A 17,961-nucleotide genomic window follows, 5' to 3' on the forward strand; every position below is an offset into this window, starting at 1 on the left:
CACAGCTCTATCACAGTTCTATAACAGTTCTATCACAGTTTTATCACAGCTCTATCACAGCTCTATCACAGCTCTATCACAGTTCTATAACAGTTCTATCACAGCTCTATCACAGCTCTATCACAGCTCTATAACAGTTCTATCACAGTTCTATCACAGCTCTATCACAGCTCTATCACAGTTCTATAACAGTTCTATAACAGTTCTATCACAGTTCTATCACAGCTCTATCACAGCTCTATCACAGCTCTATCACAGTTCTATCACAGTTCGATCACAGCTCTATCACAGCTCTATCACAGTTCTATCACAGCTCTATCACAGTTCTATCACAGCTCGATCAGAGTTTTATCACAGCTCTATCACAGCTCTATCACAGTTCTATAACAGTTCTATCACAGTTTTATCACAGTTTTATCACAGTTCTATCACAGCTCTATCACAGTTTTATCACAGCTCGGTCACAGCTCGATCACAGCTCTATCACAGCTCTATCACAGCTCTATCACAGTTCTATCACAGCTCTAGCACAGCTCTATCACAGTTCTATCATACACCCTTAACTCTCCTCAGGCTGGTCAAACCATTCCAAATAGGTCCCATGGTGTCAGTCCCTTCCAGTTCCATTGTATTGACATGTGATATGAAGCGTGTTAAGCCTGAGCCCAGTGGAAAGGGCCATTTGTCTGTGTCATGTTAACATGGAGATCCTAGCCTGGCCTGGTGGGTCATGTTAACATGGAGATCCTAGCCTGGCCTGGTGGGTCATGTTAACATGGAGATCCTAGCCTGGCCTGGTGGGTCATGTTAACATGGAGATCCTAGCCTGGCCTGGTGGGTCATGTTAACATGGAGATCCTAGCCTGGCCTGGTGGGTCATGTTAACATGGAGATCCTAGCCTGGCCTGGTGGGTCATGTTAACATGGAGATCCTAGCCTGGCCTGGTGGGTCATGTTAACATGGAGATCCTAGCCTGGCCTGGTGGGGCATGTTAACATGGAGATCCTAGCCTGGCCTGGTGGGTCATGTTAACATGGAGATCCTAGCCTGGCCTGGTGGGTCATGTTAACATGGAGATCCTAGCCTGGCCTGGTGGGGCATGTTAACATGGAGATCCTAGCCTGGCCTGATGGGTCATGTTAACATGGAGATCCTAGCCTGGCCTGGTGGGTCATGTTAACATGGAGATCCTAGCCTGGCCTGATGGGTCATGTTAACATGGAGATCCTAGCCTGGCCTGATGGGTCATGTTAACATCGAGACCCTAGCCTGGCCTGATGGGTCATGTTAACATGGAGATCCTAGCCTGGCCTGATGGGTCATGTTAACATGGAGATCCTAGCCTGGCCTGATGGGTCATGTTAACATGGAGACCCTAGCCTGGCCTGATGGGTCATGTTAACATGGAGATCCTAGCCTGGCCTGATGGGTCATGTTAACATGGAGATCCTAGCCTGGCCTGATGGGTCATGTTAACATGGAGATCCTAGCCTGGCCTGATGGGTCACGTTAACATGGAGACCCTAGCCTGGCCTGATGGGTCATGTTAACATGGACCCTAGCCTGGCCTGATGGGTCATGTTAACATGGAGACCCTAGTGCTTGAGGTGTCACTGCAGACCCGGGTTCGATCCCAGGCTGTGTCACAGCTGACTGTGAGACTCATGAGGCGGTGCACAATTGGCCCAGCGTCGTCCGGGTTTGGCAGGCCGGGATTTCCTTGTCCTATCGTGCTTTAGCAACTCCTTGTGGTGGGCTGGGTGCTCGCAAGCTGACTGTGGTCGCCAGCTGGGCGGTGTTTCCTCCAACACATTGGTGTGGCTGGCTTCCGGGTTAATCAAGCAGTGAGGCTTGGCAGGGTCGTGTTTCGGAGGAGGCATGGCTCTCGACATTTGCCTCTCCCGAGTCCATACGGGAGTTGCAGCAATGGGACAAGACTGTAACTACCAATTGGCTATCATTGGCTTTTTTTTAAAATGACAATCGCAGAGAAAGGGACAGGGCAACAACTCTTACAATTCCAACTATTGAATCCTGCAAGATACTGTTCTTATTTATACAACTACCAGAGATGTGGTAAAAAAAATGTGCCCGTGCTACAGACATCTATATTGGTCCGCTAATACTAGAAAAGTAAAGGCCCAGTGCTTAATATATATATAGTACCAGTCAAACGTTTGGACACACCTACTCATTCAAGGGTTTTTCTTTATTTTTATTATTTTCTACATTGTAGAATAATAGTGAAGACATCAAAACTATGAAATAACACATACGGAATCATGTAGTAACCAAAAAAGTGTTAAAGCAATCTAAATATATTTTATATTTGAGATTCTTCAAAGTAGCCAACCTTTGCCTTGATGACAGCTTTTCACACTCTTGGCATTCTCTCAACCAGCTTCATGAGGTAGTCACCTGGAATGCATTTCAATTAACAGGTGTGCCTTGTTAAAAGTGATTGGAATTTATTTCCTTCTTAATGCCTTTGAGCCAATCAGTTGTGTTGTGACAAGGTAGGGGTGGTATACAGAAGACAGCCCTATTTGGTAAAAGACCAAGTCGCTGCTGGTGCTTTGCTGAGGATGCTTAGCTGGTGATACTGTTGGTTATTTATTTAGAATTCAAGGCACACTTAACCAGCATGGCTACCACAGCATTCTGCAGAGATTCGCCATCCCATCTGGTTTGCGCTTAGTGAGACTATCGCTTGTTTTTCAACAGGATAATGTCCCGAAACACACTTCCAGGCTGTGTAAGGGCTATTTGACCAAGAAGGAGAGTGATGGAGTGCTGCATCAGATGACCTGACCTGAACCCAATTGAGATGGTTTGGGATGAGTTGGACCGCAGAGTGAAGGAAAAACAGCCAACAAGTGCTCAGCATATGTGGGAACTCCTTCAAGACTGTTGGAAAAGCATTCCAGGTGAAGCTGGTTGAGAGAATGCCAAGGGTGTGTCCAAACTTTTGACTGGTACTGTATATATTTTTTTCAAGTGGGCAACAGCAACCTCAGCACCCCTACTTTCCACAGCTATGGACCCAAGCCTGGCGTGATGGTGACCATGACTCAAACAGCTAATTCACCCCCAACCCCTCTCTTTCCCCCTCGCTCTCTGGTCTCCAACCACCTACTGAGACTCCACTAGTAGTTAATTTACCTTGGCCCGGCATGATCCTGTCTTCTATCTGTCTGACAGTCTATTTGCAGTCTCCAGAAACACATTCCCCATTAGTCTGCTATAATATAGATATGTGTTTGTACAGTTTGTCTGGGACAGTTTTTATGCCTGCCTGCCTGGGCTGCCACTGGATAGACGTGAATCTGTCCCTTCTATAGATAGTCCTGCGAACAGCATGAAGGTCCTCACTCTCTCTTTTTGTGCTATCAGCTACATGAACTTGTGCCATGTTCTACCATCAGACACCGCACCGCTTTTCAGCATCTCAGAATATACGTGTCCACACACACACACGTACACACTCACACACACACACACGTACAGACGCACACACTCACACACACTCACGCGTTTGCGTTCACACACATATGTGCACACACACACATACACACACACACACACACACACACAAACCAACTCAAGACGTCCTTGTTGTGCAGAACAGAGATGCCTTTTCCCTAACCTTTTGGAGTTCAGAAATCATAAAACGAGGCCTGAGGGAGTTTCACCACAGAGAAAAATGAAACAGGATTCTCTGACTCTGGATATCTACAATGACAGAACATTCTGGAATAATACAGGAATATCCCCACCACCTTCACACTACCTTTAAACACCATAGTTAGGAGGACCGTGGTGTATGTGGAACTGTTGATCAGAGGTGGGTGTACTGAGTAGAAGCTACAGTTCATGGCTGAAAATCCTCAAGCTCATGCTGCAGAAAAAGAACCCCCAACAAATAAATAATTGTTTGCAAGGAACTAGTGTCACCTTTGACTGAAAACTACAAGCCCAGATTAATAGGATATAGGTTCATATCCATACTTGTAGATGCTATTCCATCAAGCATATATACTGTATTCTCTCCTCAGCTGCTTGGTTCCTTTGGGTCAAAAAAGTGATGAACAGTACCTCCCTTTCTCTTTCACTCCCTCTTTCTTTCTCTTTCACTTTCTCATTTTCTTTATTTTTTCTGTCTCGTCTCCCTCTCTGTATCGTCCTCCCCTCTTTCCATCTCTCTCGCTGTCTTTTACTCTTTCTCTCTGATCTCTCTCTCTCTGTCTCCCTCTCTGTCTCTCTCTCTCTCTCTCTCTCTCTCTCTCTGGTCTCCCGCCTCTCTCTCTCTGGTTTCACCAGCCCCTCCTCGGTAGTGCTGACTGCCCGCTTTCCGGTCGCCCAGGCTGCCTTTTCCCAGCATGCTCTCTGTCAGAGGCTTATGTAACAGTGTTACGCCAGGAGCTGTGTGCTCTGCCTGGGCAGCACACTACATCCATACACTACAATAAACTATACTGCTACTACTGTTCCTACTAGGAATAGGCTCTGTTACTGTACACTGTAAATACTGTGCTCTGCCTGGGCAGCACACTACATCCCTAAACTACAATACACTATACTGCTACTACTGTTCCTACTAGGAATAGGCTCTGTTACTGTACACTGTAAATACTGTGCTCTGCAAATGCGATTAAAGCGTCTCGGTGAGAAACGTACATTTCCATCACATGTTTTCGTACTTAATCAACAAGGGCAACTCAATTGACAATCAGGAGAGAGGGGAGAATAAGTTGAAACTTGTGACTAACGCAGATCTATGTGTTTAATAAAGAACAAAGCTTTGGGAGACAATGGGCTCCTCCTGTCCCTGTCCCAGAGAAGCTAGCCGTGTGCTGTTTGAGATGAATGGGCCTGATGTCCTGTTCCTGTCATATCAGCAGCAGAACAGGCTGCAGATACCATCTCATACGTCAGTACTGAGCAGAGAGCTGCTCTCTCTCTCCCTCAGCCAGTCACTGACATTCGGCCAGCTAGCTCACAGAACGCAGGCCGTTTCACCTCTCATACAACAGAAACCACTACCAAACCACAACACAACCTCCCAACCATAGGTCTCTACTGTACACAACCACTACATAACCAATACACACCCACTATTCAACCAATGGTTTCAGCTGATACCATCTCCCACGTCAATGCTTCACTCCCTCAGCGTGCTACTGACACTAAGCAAGCTAGCAGGTAGCCTAGTGGTTAAGAGTGTTGGGCTGGTTTGAATCCCCGGGCTGACGAGGTGAAAAATCTTTTGATGTGCCCTTGAGCAAGGCACTTAACCCGAATAGCTCCTGTAAATCTCTCTGGATTAGAGCATCTGTTAAATGACTAAACGATATCATAACCACCATCGATAAAAGACAGTACTGTGCAGACGTCTTCATCAACCTGGCCAAGGCTTTCGCCTGGTTCACAAACTACTTCTCAGATAGAATTCAGTGTGTCAAATCGGAGGGCCTGTTGTCCGGACCTCTGGCAGTCTCTATGGGGGTGCCACAGGGTTCAATTCTCGGGCCGACTCTCTTCTCTGTATATATCAATAATGTCGCTCTTGCTGCGGGTGATTCTTTGATCCACCTCTACACAGACAACACCATTCTGTATACATCTGGCCCTTCTTTGGACACTGTGTTAACAAACCTCCAAATGAGCTTCAACGCCTCCAACTGCTCTTAAATGCTAGTACAACGAAATGCATGCTCTTCAACCGATCGCTGCACGCACCTGCCCGCCCGACTAGCATCTCTACTCTGGACGGTTCTGACTTAGAATATGTAGACAACTATAAATACCTAGGTGTCTGGCTAGACTGTAAACTCTCCTTCCAGACTCACATTAAGCATCTCCAATCCAAAGTTAAATCTAGAATCGGCTTCCTACTTCGCAACAAAGCATCCTTCACTCATGCTGCCAAACATACCCTCGTAAAATGGACTATTCTGCCGATTCTTGACTTCGGCGATGTCATTTACAAATTAGCTTCCAACACTCTACTCAGCAAATTGGATGCAGACTATCACGGTGCCATCTGTTTTGTCACCAAAGCCCCATATACTACCCACCACTGCAACCTGTATGCTCTCGTTGGCTGGTCCTCACTATATATTCTTCGCCAAACCCACTGGCTCCAGGTCATCTACAAGTCTTTGCTAGGTATAGCTCCGCCTTATCTCAGCTCACTGGTCCCCATAGCAACACCCACCCGTAGCACGCGCTCCAGCAGGTATATTTCACTGGTCTTCCCCAAAGCCAACACCTCCTTTGGCCGCCTTTCCTTCCAGTTCTCTGCTGCCAATGACTGGAACGAATGTTGAAGACTTATATCTCCTTCACTAACTTTAAGCATCAGCTGTCAGAGCAGCTTACCGATCGATGCAGCTGTACACAGCCCATCTGTAAATAGCCCATCCAACCAACTACCTACCTCATCCCCATATTTGTTTTTGTTTTTCTGCTCTTTTGTACACCAGAATTTCTACTTGCACATCCTCATCTGCACATATATCACTCCAGTGTAAATTGCTAAATTGTAATTACTTCGCCACAATTGGCCTATTTATTGCCTTACCTCCTTACTTAATTAGCGCATACTGTATACAGATTTTTCTATTGTGTCATTGACTGTACGTTTGTTTATCCCATGTGTAACTCTGTGTTGTTTATGTCGCACTGCTTTGCTTTATCTTAGCCAGGGCGCAGTTGTAAATGAGAACTTGTTCTCAACTGGCCTACCTGGTTAAATAAAGGTGAAATAAATTAAATAAAATGTTGCTAGTTCACGGAACAACACGGACTATAACACTTCTCAGTAGACCTTATATGTATGACATAAACTCAGCAAAAAAAGAAACATCCTCTCACTGTCAACTGTGTTTATTTTCAGCAAACTTAACATGTGTAAATATTTGTATGAACATAACAAGATTCAACAACTGAGACATAAACTGAACAAGTTCCACAGACATGTGACTAACAGAAATTGAATAATGTGTCTCTGAACAAAGGGGGGGTCAAAATCTAAAGTAACAGTCAGTATCTGGTGTGGCCACCAGTTGCATGAAGTACTGCAGTGCATCTCCTCCTCATGGACTGCACCAGATTTGCCAGTTCTTGCTGTGAGATGTTACCCCACTCTTCCACCAAGGCACCTGCAAGTTCCCGGACATTTCTGGGGGGAATGGCCCTAGCTCTCACCCTCCGATCCAACAGGTCCCAGACGTGCTCAATGGGATTGAGATCTGGGCTCTTCGCTGGCCATGGCAGAACACTGACATTCCTGTCTTGCAGGAAATCACGCAGTGTGGCTGGTGGCATTGTCATGCTGGAGGGTCATGTCAGGATGAGCCTGCAGGAAGGGTACCACATGAGGGAGAAGGATGTCTTCCCTGTAACGCACAGCGTTGAGATTGCTTGCAATGACAACAAGCTCAGTCTAATGATGCTGTGACACACCGCCCCAGACCATGACGGACCCTCCACCTCCAAATCGGTCCCGCTCCAGAGTACAGGCCTCAGTGTAACGCTCATTCCTTCGACAATAAACGCGAATCCGACCATCACCCCTGGTGAGACAAAACCGCAACTCGTCAGTGAAGAGCACTTTTTGCCAGTCCTGTCTGGTCCAGCGACGGTGGGTTTGTACCCATAGGCGACGGTGTTGCCGGTGATGTCTGGTGAGGACCTGCCTTACAACAGGCCTACAAGCCCTCAGTCCAGCCTCTCTCATCCTACTGCGGACAGTCTGAGCACTGATGGAGGGATTGTGCGTTCCTGGTGTAACTCGGGTAGTTGTTGTTGCCATCCTGTACCTGTCCCGCAGGTGTGATGTTCAGATGTACTGATCCTGTGCAGGTGTTGTTACACGTGGTCTGCCACTGCGAGGACGATCAGCTGTCCGTCCTGTCTCCCTGAGCGCTGTCTTAGGTGTCTCACAGTACGGACATTGCAATTTATTGCCCTGGCCACATCTGCAGTCCTCAAGCCTCCTTGCAGCATGCCTAAGTCACGTTTACGCAGATGAGCAGGGACCCTGCGCACCTTTCTTTTGGTGTTTTTCAGAATCAGTAGAAAGGCCTCTTTAGTGTCCTAAGTTTTAACTGTGATCTTAACTGCCTACCGTCTGTAAACTGTTAGTGTCTTAACGACCGTTCCACAGGTGCATGTTCATTAATTGTTTATGGTTCATTGAACAAGCATGGGAAACAGTGTTTAAACCCTTTACAATGAAGATCTGTGAAATTATTTGGATTTTTACGAATTATCTTTGAAAGACAGGGTACTGAAAAAGGGGTGTTTCTTTTTTTGCTGAGTTTATAAATTAACTGCATTATTCCAATAAGGACTGTATCAGATCAGGTCTAAAGAGACATGCACTGTGAATGTAACCACAAAGTTTGCTTTCAGTGTGTTAGGAAAGGTTTCAAATTCAACAGATACTCTGAAGCAAAGTGGCATTAAAGGGATGGAGAGAGACGGTGAGTGCCAAAGAGAAAGGCATTTCAGACTGAGACAGAATAAAATGTAGTGGGAGAGATAAGTGGAAATATTAACTGGTTATGACAAGCCACATTGCCATGTTTGGTCTAACTCTAACCAGACTACAGATCACAATCCTAGCCTCACAAAAACACATTGTTCCTTTAATTAACATTCTATATTCCTTTGGCGTGCATTCTGCTTTACAGAGTCAAGCACCCCTCCCCCAAATCCCCCTCTATCTATCCCCCCTCTCTCTATTTCCACCCCTTTCTCTCTCTCTCCCTCCCCTGGGGGTGTGGTGGGGGATGTGAGACTGTGCTGATGGGAGACTACTCTTCGCATGGTAAAGAGAGAGTGCGTGTCTACATTGTCCATTTGGATGCTTTGGAGTAATGCACATGCCTCTTCACCTCACAACCATATAGGTCTCTGCTGTACACAACCACTACACAACTTCTACACAACCACAACACAACCAATACACAACTATATAGGTCTCTGCTGTACACAACCACTACACAACTTCTACACAACCACAACACAACCATTACACAACCACTACACAATCACTACACAACCATAATGGTCTCTGCTGTACACAACCACTACACAACCATAGGTTTCTGCTGTCCTAAATGACTATACAACCACTACATAACCACAACACAACCACTACAACCATAGGCTTCTGCTGTACAGCAAGGGGAGGAGCCTCCTCTGGTTCCTGGAGCTGTGAGCTCATGCCCTCTGGGGACTCCATTACCCACAATGCAGCTAATGTGGCTCTCTGCCTCTATGAGATGAATGAACTGGGCTGGGGAAATCAATGACATTGCTATGCTAAAATGGTGAATGAAAAGAAAGCCAGTTCTTGGTCAAACCTCTTCCTAAGCCCTCCACCCCTCCTCACCCTCTTTACCTACCACACACACACACACACACACACACACACACACACACACACACACACACTTTGTGAGGAAGCACAGGGTTTTGCCAGCATGCTTTTTCCTAACATCGAGTTGTAACTCTGACATTACTGACCCATAGAATTGTCAGGACCTGTGTGTTGATGAGACATCTTCCTAGTAACATGAGGAGTATGTAGAGAAGCAGGAGCAAGAGAGGTAAAAGGTTGAGTCATGCAGGATGTCTAGGATAGTCTTAGAAGTCTATCATTATGGTCAACATACTGGCATTCATTAACAACTCTGGACAGACAGGGTACATGTCCCTCTGGAGTAAAGTCCCTCTGGAGTAAAATACAGTACATACATGGGGGTGGGGACCGAAGCATCCTCTATCGCCCTGCTCTTTAGACAAGATGGAGCAGAGGGTGTAGAACCCGGACAGGGCCATGGTGGCAGACGTCTTAGACCCAGAATAGCACTATCTGGGTGGGAATCCCTCACACGAGGCAGCTGCTGTAATTAGTGCTGTCAGTGGAGGCCCCTGGTGAGCACTGGGACACGCACAATGAGTCAGCCTACAAGACGAGGACCGGAGGAGGGGGGAGCGGCTGCAGAGACAGGGTCTCCTCCGCCGTGGGGGTTACCCCAACTAGGACTGCTGATCCTGGGCTGCGGATCTGTGGATCCTCCCTGTGGCCCTGGCTCTCTGCATCCCAGGGCGTTTGGGTGAGGAGGAGTCCCGGATCTGTCATTACTGTAACAGTCAGAGGTTCAGTGAAGCATGGGGAGCTGACCGGCTGCTGCAGCAGGCATACCGCTAGCTGGCTACAGTCTGTTTGATGGAGTGATCGATGCTGTGTTCATTGGAGTATGTGCACTGCCTTTAATCATTCCATATTGCGTCACATCACCTGGTATTGGTGCTGTTCGTTAACTAAACTCACAGTACATGGATGGATGTTTCTCTGAACAAATCAGAGCTCTAGAACACCTTATGGCTGCAATAGAGACTACATCTGATTGGAAACAAAAAGTGGAATAAGTCGAGCTACTGTATATTGTAAGGATAGGGATAGGCTAATATGGGGAAACAACCAATCGATATCAGAGGGACATAAAATTGACCAAGCACTAAAACCCTCAAACTCAAATCTGGACCTCAAAGCCAGTTCCACTCCAAAAATGATTTAGAACTGAGACAACAGGTGGATGCAATTAATGATCAGGTAGAACAGAAAACCAGCAGGCTCTGGACCTCGTGCGGTCAGAGTTGAATACCCTGTCACTTTAACTTGAACATTTGATTGGCTATTTAGTGTAACTGGTACATTATCTAATAATATCAAATGACGTAAGTGGATGTTTCTCTAAATTCATTTGAACACTGTTGGGATTTATAGCAGTTGTGATATGTAGTAATATATAGACAGATGAGGAACAACACACACATGCTAGTATGTAGAATTGGGAAAGACTGAATAATGACATGAGAGTCAGCAGTAGCAGCAGCAGTACTCTCCCTGCATTCCTCTGAATTGTCTGCCATTGTCTTGGTACCAGGATCAGGGACTTGGTAAACCCTACACACCTGGAGCCTTCTCTCTCTTTCTCTTTCTCTTTCTCCCTGTCTCTCCCTGTCTCTCTCTCTGTCTCTCTCTCTCCCTTTCTCTTTCTACCTGTCTCTCCCTGTCTCTCTCTGTCTCTCCCTGTCTCTCTAATTCTCTCTCTGTCTCTCTCTCTCTCTCCCTGTCTCTCTCTTACTCTCTCTCTCTCTCTCTCTCACGGTCTCACCCTGTCTCTCTAATTCTCTCATTCTCTCTCTGTCTCTCTCTCTCTCTCCCTGTCTCTCTCTTACTCTCTCTCTCTCTCTCTCTCACGGTCTCACCCTGTCTCTCTATATCTCTCGCTGTCTCTTTCTGTCACTCTCTGTTTCTCTCTCTGTCTCTATCTCAGGATTCCTTCTATTACATTACAGGTTGACTATCAAATGGCACCCTATTCCTTTTATAGTGCACTAGTTTTGGCCAAAGCCTTATTCTTTTCCCTATATAGTGCACTACTTGTGTCCATAGCAGAGCTTAGGCTCCAGTCTCATGTTAGGTGATACAGGATAAAAACACACCATGTCAAATAGCCCCTGAAACCTACATTGTTTTTAACAGGAGACATGTTTATCAAACTGAGCTGCTGTAGTCTGATACAGTGTGTTCACTCTGCTGACATCACTTGTTGACAAACAGCCCAGACTATAATACTAACATGAGTAACTGCTGTGAGGGTGACATATACCCTGTGTGCATCCCAGTTGGCACCCTTCCCTATATAGTGCACTACTTTTGATAGGAGCCCTGTGGACTATGAAGGGAATAATAGGGTGATATTTGGGACACAACCCTCCTTTATTCACCTCTGCTAATGAGAGAAGACTGGGCAACTGAGGCATTTAGAGGGAAGAGGGGGAGGAAGGAGAGGGAGAGAGAAGGGAGGGAGGAAGGGGGAGGCCACACAGGGAACATGACAGGGTGATCATACATCTGCATTTAGTCCCTTAGCTCCAGGGGCGGAAATCCCGGGGGGGGGGGACACACGACCCCCCATCCTGGGAAAAATATGATTTGTCCCCCCCCAATATATCACTGAAACATAACTATGTAATTTAAATAATATTAATAATACGCAATGAAAGCAATTGTGCTGATTATAGACACTTAATAGCTCGTTTTTAAGTTTCAAAAGATTGCGACCCCCCCACCCTTTGCCTCACAATGGTTTGATCCACTGCCAGTTCCTTAGTTGGCAAGGTAACAGAGGGGTGGTATCCACTGTCTGAAAGGCACTCAATGAACGTAACTGACGTGAGGTTAATCCAGTCAATCGCGCACACACACTAGCTGAATATGCAGAGCTAGCGGGCAAATATTAACTATTAAGCTAGCTAGTAATTATTCCATTTATGTGGCCTCGTCAAAGATGGAATCTTTGCTATCGTCAATTTATTCCAAGATCAGCATGCAGATGATGTAAGTTAGTGCTTCAAAGTCCCTGTGATAAGGTTAGCGATAAACTGAAGTCCAAACTGAACAGAACTACACTCTCTTCTACCATTGTCTTAAATAGATTTAATGGTCTCGTTGCAAAAGCTAAATTGTCGCAAGGAAACTTTTATTTATTTATTTTATTTCACCTTTATTTAACCCGGGTAGCAAAGATCATAGCAAACACCACTGAAACGGGAATTGGTGCTCGCTAGCTTTGCAAATTCAGCTATTGTTGGAAGCCAGCCAATATGAAACAAACTATTAAAATTACAAAAGGTTGCAGCAAATGTTGTGTAAATGGTGAATTCATACAGCTGTCAACTCTTGTCATTTTAATCCGTTTCACATTTGCTAGCTACCTTTTAGATCGAAGCCCAAATAGAATGATAAAAGATAAGATGATAGAAGCCCATCTCCTACTGTAAATAACCTACACACTGTGTGTGTGGTAGCAGCCAGCCAGGTAGAAAATGGCAGAAAAATAAAAGACGGACATCAGAGTATTTTTCAGTACACCAAAACGCAAAGTAAGAACCCTAGTAGCCTAATATCTCAAAGACTAGTTGATAAAATGTTCATAAGAAAGAAATGAAATTCTAATGGAAATGTTTCACAATGATGTCATTAGGCAGAGCAGGCAACAGATGGCACACAGACAGCAGAGACAGGGAGTCTCAGGTAAGTTTGTTGAGTCTTTGTTTGGCAACATTATGAAAGGTTCTCATTTTTTTTTACTTGTAAAATAGGAACATAATTGGAAAATGCCATGGATACCCCCACTCTCAACTTAAACTGGTGACTGAACTAAGATTTGTTAAAGGCAATGGTATTGCTGTTGTGATTAGTTGCGTAGTTTTGGGTACCGGTAGTTAGGAGTACAGCAAACACCTTATTTCTTTGGTTCCTCAATATACATTTACCATATTACAATGTAGGCTATGTGTTACAGCACTACTTTTGGTGTCCCCCTCAGGAATTGCTATTGAGAAAATGTAATGTAATTGTCCCCTCCAAAGTTGATATCAGATTTTCGCCCCTGCTTAGCTACACTCTTATCCAGAGGGACTTACTTACAATAAGTGCATTCACCTATTGTAGGTAAAACAACCACATATCATGATCATTTGAAGTAAAACTACTCTCTGCAAAATCAGTGCTAGTAAGACTATGGAATGCTACATACTTCTGCATTAGTCACATCCCAGCCCACCATCTCTACCTGTCGCAAGACCCACAGGTTGATGCTTATTTATAAAAAAAACCTCAGGCCTCATCCCCCCTATCTGAGATACCTACTGCAGCCCTCATCCTCAATCACATTCTGTTAAAGGTCCCCAAAGCACACACATCCCTGGGTCGCTCCTCTTTTCAGTTCACTGCATCTAGTGACTGGAACGAGCTGCAACAACCACTCAAACTGGACAGTTTTATCTCCATCTCTTCATTCAAAGACTCAATCATGGACACTCTTACTGACAGTTGTGGCTGCTTTGCGTGATGTATTGTTGTCTCTACCTTTCTTGCCCCTTTGTGCCCGATAATGTTAGTACCATGTTGTGTTGCTACCATGTTGTTGTCGTGTGGTGTTGCTACCATGTTGTTGTCATGTTGTGTTTCTACCATGCTGTGTTGTCATGTGTTGCTGCCTTGCTATGTTGTTGTCTTAGGTCTCTCTTTATGTAGTGCTGTGGTGTCTCTCTTGTGATGTGTGTTTTGTCCTATATTTTATTTTTAATTTTTAATCCCAGCCCCCATCCCAGCAGGAAGCCTTTTGCTTTTTGGTAGGTCGTCATTGGAAATAAGAATCTGTTCTTAACTGACTTGCCTAGTTAAATAAAGGTTCGTAAAACATTTTAAAAAAACACCCCAGTCTCTGTGTGTCTGAAAATAATGAACTTTAGAAACAGTGACTGAGTGACCATGCCACCTGTAAGGTAGACTAGCATCCCTGCTGCACACACTCAGTTAGTCGTGCTACGCTAGGCTCTGACATCACTGGCAGCCTGCATGGCTGTGAGGGACTAAAGCTGACAATCGCTTTACCGCCGAGAGAGAGAGAGAGAGAGACGGCAGAGAGAGGGCGAGAGATCGTGAGAGAGAGAAGACAAGAGAAAGAAAGGGAAAGAGAGACAGAAAGAGAGAAAGAGAGTGAGAGAGCGAGAGAGAGAGAGAGAGAGGAATACAAAAAGTACTCAACAATGGGAAAAACAGCCAGGGATGATTCACACGCAGGCAGCACCACAAACTGAGGTGGCCTGCCTTCCATTATCTTGGAGTCTGTGAGTCATACTTACCACAGTATTGCTCCACTAGGCGACTTCCTCCCCAGTCCCCATCAGAACAAACCCAACTGTTAATATTTACCCGATGATGGAAATCATCAGCTTTGAATGCCCCTGGAAAGCCTGACACATGACGTCACAGTCTCTGAAGGTACTTCAGACAAGCTGTGCATCACAAATGGTACTCTATTCCCTATAGAGCACACTACTTTTGAGCAGGGCCAATAGGTTAAAGTAATGCATTATAAAGGAAATAGTGTGCCATTTGGGACTAAGAAAAGGCCTGACATCTGGAATCCAAAAGGCTCTTTGGAAAAACCTGCATGTTGACCCTTGAACCACTGTGCAGATCCAAGAGGGAACTCCTCAGAACCAGCCTGTGATACAATATCTCCTCATATCTATTCAAATTCCAAAGACCTAAGGAGAGGAAAGTAGATAAAAAAAATACAGCAGTCTTAATATAATCCCAAAACCACAGTAAAATAGAGGACGTTTGAGACTTTTCCACAAAAAAATGAAGTAAGTTACAGTTTATGGAAACACAACCAGTTATGTTTCATGAGGATAATACAATATCTGCAGGAAGTGACAAGATAGCGATAACTGTGTTCAATATTTAGTATTACACTAAAAGCGTTGTCAAAAGCATGTCAATAATTTGGCACACAAAGCGTAGCCTATGAATAGCAATGAATGAGCCATCTACACGCGCGAGCGTCAGCGGCATAGGACTGTGCTGCTGCTCTATGCCTCGAACTGGACAGCGCCGTGGTGCTGAAATGCTCAGCGACATCTGATTCTGCACACACAAGAGAAGGAACGTTTCCGTTTTTAGAACACTGACAGATAGGCTAAAGTTGGAAATCATTATACAGGACATACCTAATTATTTATTCAAACGCCATTGTTTAATCATTGTTGTGTAATATGTACGTGATTGAAAAGGAAGTAGTATGATTTGACGCGAAGATGGCGCCCGTTGCTAACCCAACCCAAAGCCAACAAAGTGAGAAGGCCGCTTAATAGCCTAGGATTCAAATGCACTGCTAACTGTTGAAAGACAAAGGCTACTGAAGCATATTCAGTCGACTCAAAGATCCTTCTCCCTGCTCATATTATCCGAACATTCATTTGGAGAACAGACTAAATGCATAGCCAACATGCTGCCTTATTGTAAAAGCTATTTCTAGAGGCAATGATGTTCATAAATATATCTTCTCTCCACTCAGAACGATTAGCCCATTAGAACAGGCAACATGTGCAGGACTTAGGCTACCTAACCCTGAAATGTGACCTGCTCCAGCTCGCGACAACCAGTTACAACAGGGTTACCCCAACCCAGCACTCACTGCACGAGCACAGCTGACAGTCAGCGCGCGATGTCCCCACAATGATTCTCTCTCTCTCTCTTTCTCCACTCTCTCTCTCTCCACTCTCTCTCTCACACGTTTGAATGATAGCGAATCATAATGGCTTACTTTAGCATTGACTGTTCCTTCTCATCTTCCTTTTTCTGTCGGTCCATGACGCCCAGGATGATCTTCCTCTCATCCTCGGTGAGGTGGCTGAGGTCCGGCAGGTCGGGTAGGGCTCCAGCCGGCGGGGGAGCGTCTGGGCCCCGGGGTCCGAGTGGAGCTGACATCGCTACACACAATTGCTAAAAAAAAATAATAATAAAATATATATTTTTTAAAAGACCAACATTGAGTGATAGAATGGATAGACTTAATTTTAATAGAAAATTGCCTAATTTCAAAATCATATGGCTTCTCTCTAATATAAGGCTGAAATATTCCATTGGTGTGGTTCTTGTATTCATAATCATAACCACTAGCATAGGCTACCCTAACGCAAGACATTTCGGTTGGATTGTTCACATATATTCTGACGGATGCCGGTATATTTGGGCTTTAAGAATAAGACACAATATGTCAAATTTCCTTTTTACAAGGAATGCAGACATGCTTTCTATATAGCCTCAATTTCCACCCAATACACGAACCTTATCTGAATGGGATTCAGCGGTTCTGGTATAGCAGGCTGCTACAGCTCATAATAAATACAGAGAAATGAATCGGTGAGGAACACAAGAAACCTATCCAACAGAATTATCGCCTAATTCTCACACAAACTCCCCAATTCCAGTAGCCTATGAGACATATACTGGAGATGCTGGACAGAGGCCCTTTGGTTTTATAACCAAAATGTACGGTCTTCTGGAAACAAGAATTCCAAACACAATTATCCTATTCCATTCACGGATGGATTGTAGAGAAATATAGACTAGAGCTCTTGCCTTTTATTTTGCAATCATGTTAAATCCTGTCTAACCCATCGCGGTCATCCTTTAGAATGGGTTTGCTCGCATTTTGAAATAAAGACGTCGCCTCTTTCCTTGTTTGTTTGTTTTTCTTTCGAGTCCTTGCCCTACACTCTCTCTTTCTCGCTTTCCTCCAGGTTTATAATTCTTGGAGATTTCTTAAATGCACAAAAATGGATGCAATGAAAAAATCCTGATAGGAAGAGTAGGCGGAGCGATGGAGACGCGTAGAACAAAGCTGAGCGCGAGTGGCTTCATGAAAAAGGAAGGGGAGAGGGGCGATTGTCGACGTATTTTCGTTGACATCAGGCATTTGCAAAACACGGAATGGAAATCCTTTGCAGCTGGACCAGATTATAAAAACCATTTGCCTGATAAAGAGCATTTTCGGAAGAAAAGTGATGCGAAATGTACAGCGAAAGTTAAAATCTTCATCAGCACACAATAAAACTGGCACACTAGAAATGTGCATTTCAACACCATGTCGCTGTCCAGTTTGCTGTGTGGTGCAGCAGCATATTGTTGAGCAGCACAAATTCTCTTCCGATAGGATTGCCTCTCCAACTGGAGGTATGAATAAAGTTGTGTTATACAGCATTCCTATTCCTAATTTGGTAACACTTTAGACTACTTTTAACCATCCAGGTACAATAATAACAAATAAATAACATTTGTTCTAGAAAAAAGCTAGCACCAACACAATTCATGTCTATCATTGATTTATCAGCTGCTTCTTGTGACACTGCTTCTTAACTTTTTAGTCCCATCATGTCAAACACCTCTTATCCCCTCTCACCCCATCCCAAGGTCCAGACCTAACCCCTCACCCGAAGGCTCAGTCCCAATCCCTCATCGAGGTCCAGACCTAACCCCTCACCCGAAGGCTCAGTCCCAATCCCTCATCGAGGTCCAG

At 44.9% G+C, this 17,961-nt stretch overlaps 1 protein-coding gene across 14 annotated transcripts in view; it reads right to left on the minus strand.

The window, feature by feature from the left end:
- LOC106579570 (regulating synaptic membrane exocytosis protein 2) overlaps positions 1 to 17,276 on the minus strand; it is a 225,281-nt gene extending 208,005 nt beyond the window's left edge. For all 14 annotated transcript variants that reach the window (XM_045701986.1, XM_045701962.1, XM_045701952.1 and 11 more), the window contains exons 1-2: positions 17,025 to 17,276; positions 16,207 to 16,385 (exon numbers count right to left, since the gene is read on the minus strand). In XM_045701986.1, coding sequence (XP_045557942.1) covers positions 16,207 to 16,370 — 164 coding nt within the window. In that variant the 5' untranslated portion in view covers positions 16,371 to 16,385; positions 17,025 to 17,276. The remainder of the gene's footprint in view (positions 1 to 16,206; positions 16,386 to 17,024) is intronic.
- Positions 17,277 to 17,961: the final 685 nt, after the last annotated feature.

This window comes from Salmo salar, chromosome ssa02, assembly GCF_905237065.1.
Source record: "Salmo salar chromosome ssa02, Ssal_v3.1, whole genome shotgun sequence".
NCBI lineage: Eukaryota > Metazoa > Chordata > Actinopteri > Salmoniformes > Salmonidae > Salmo > Salmo salar.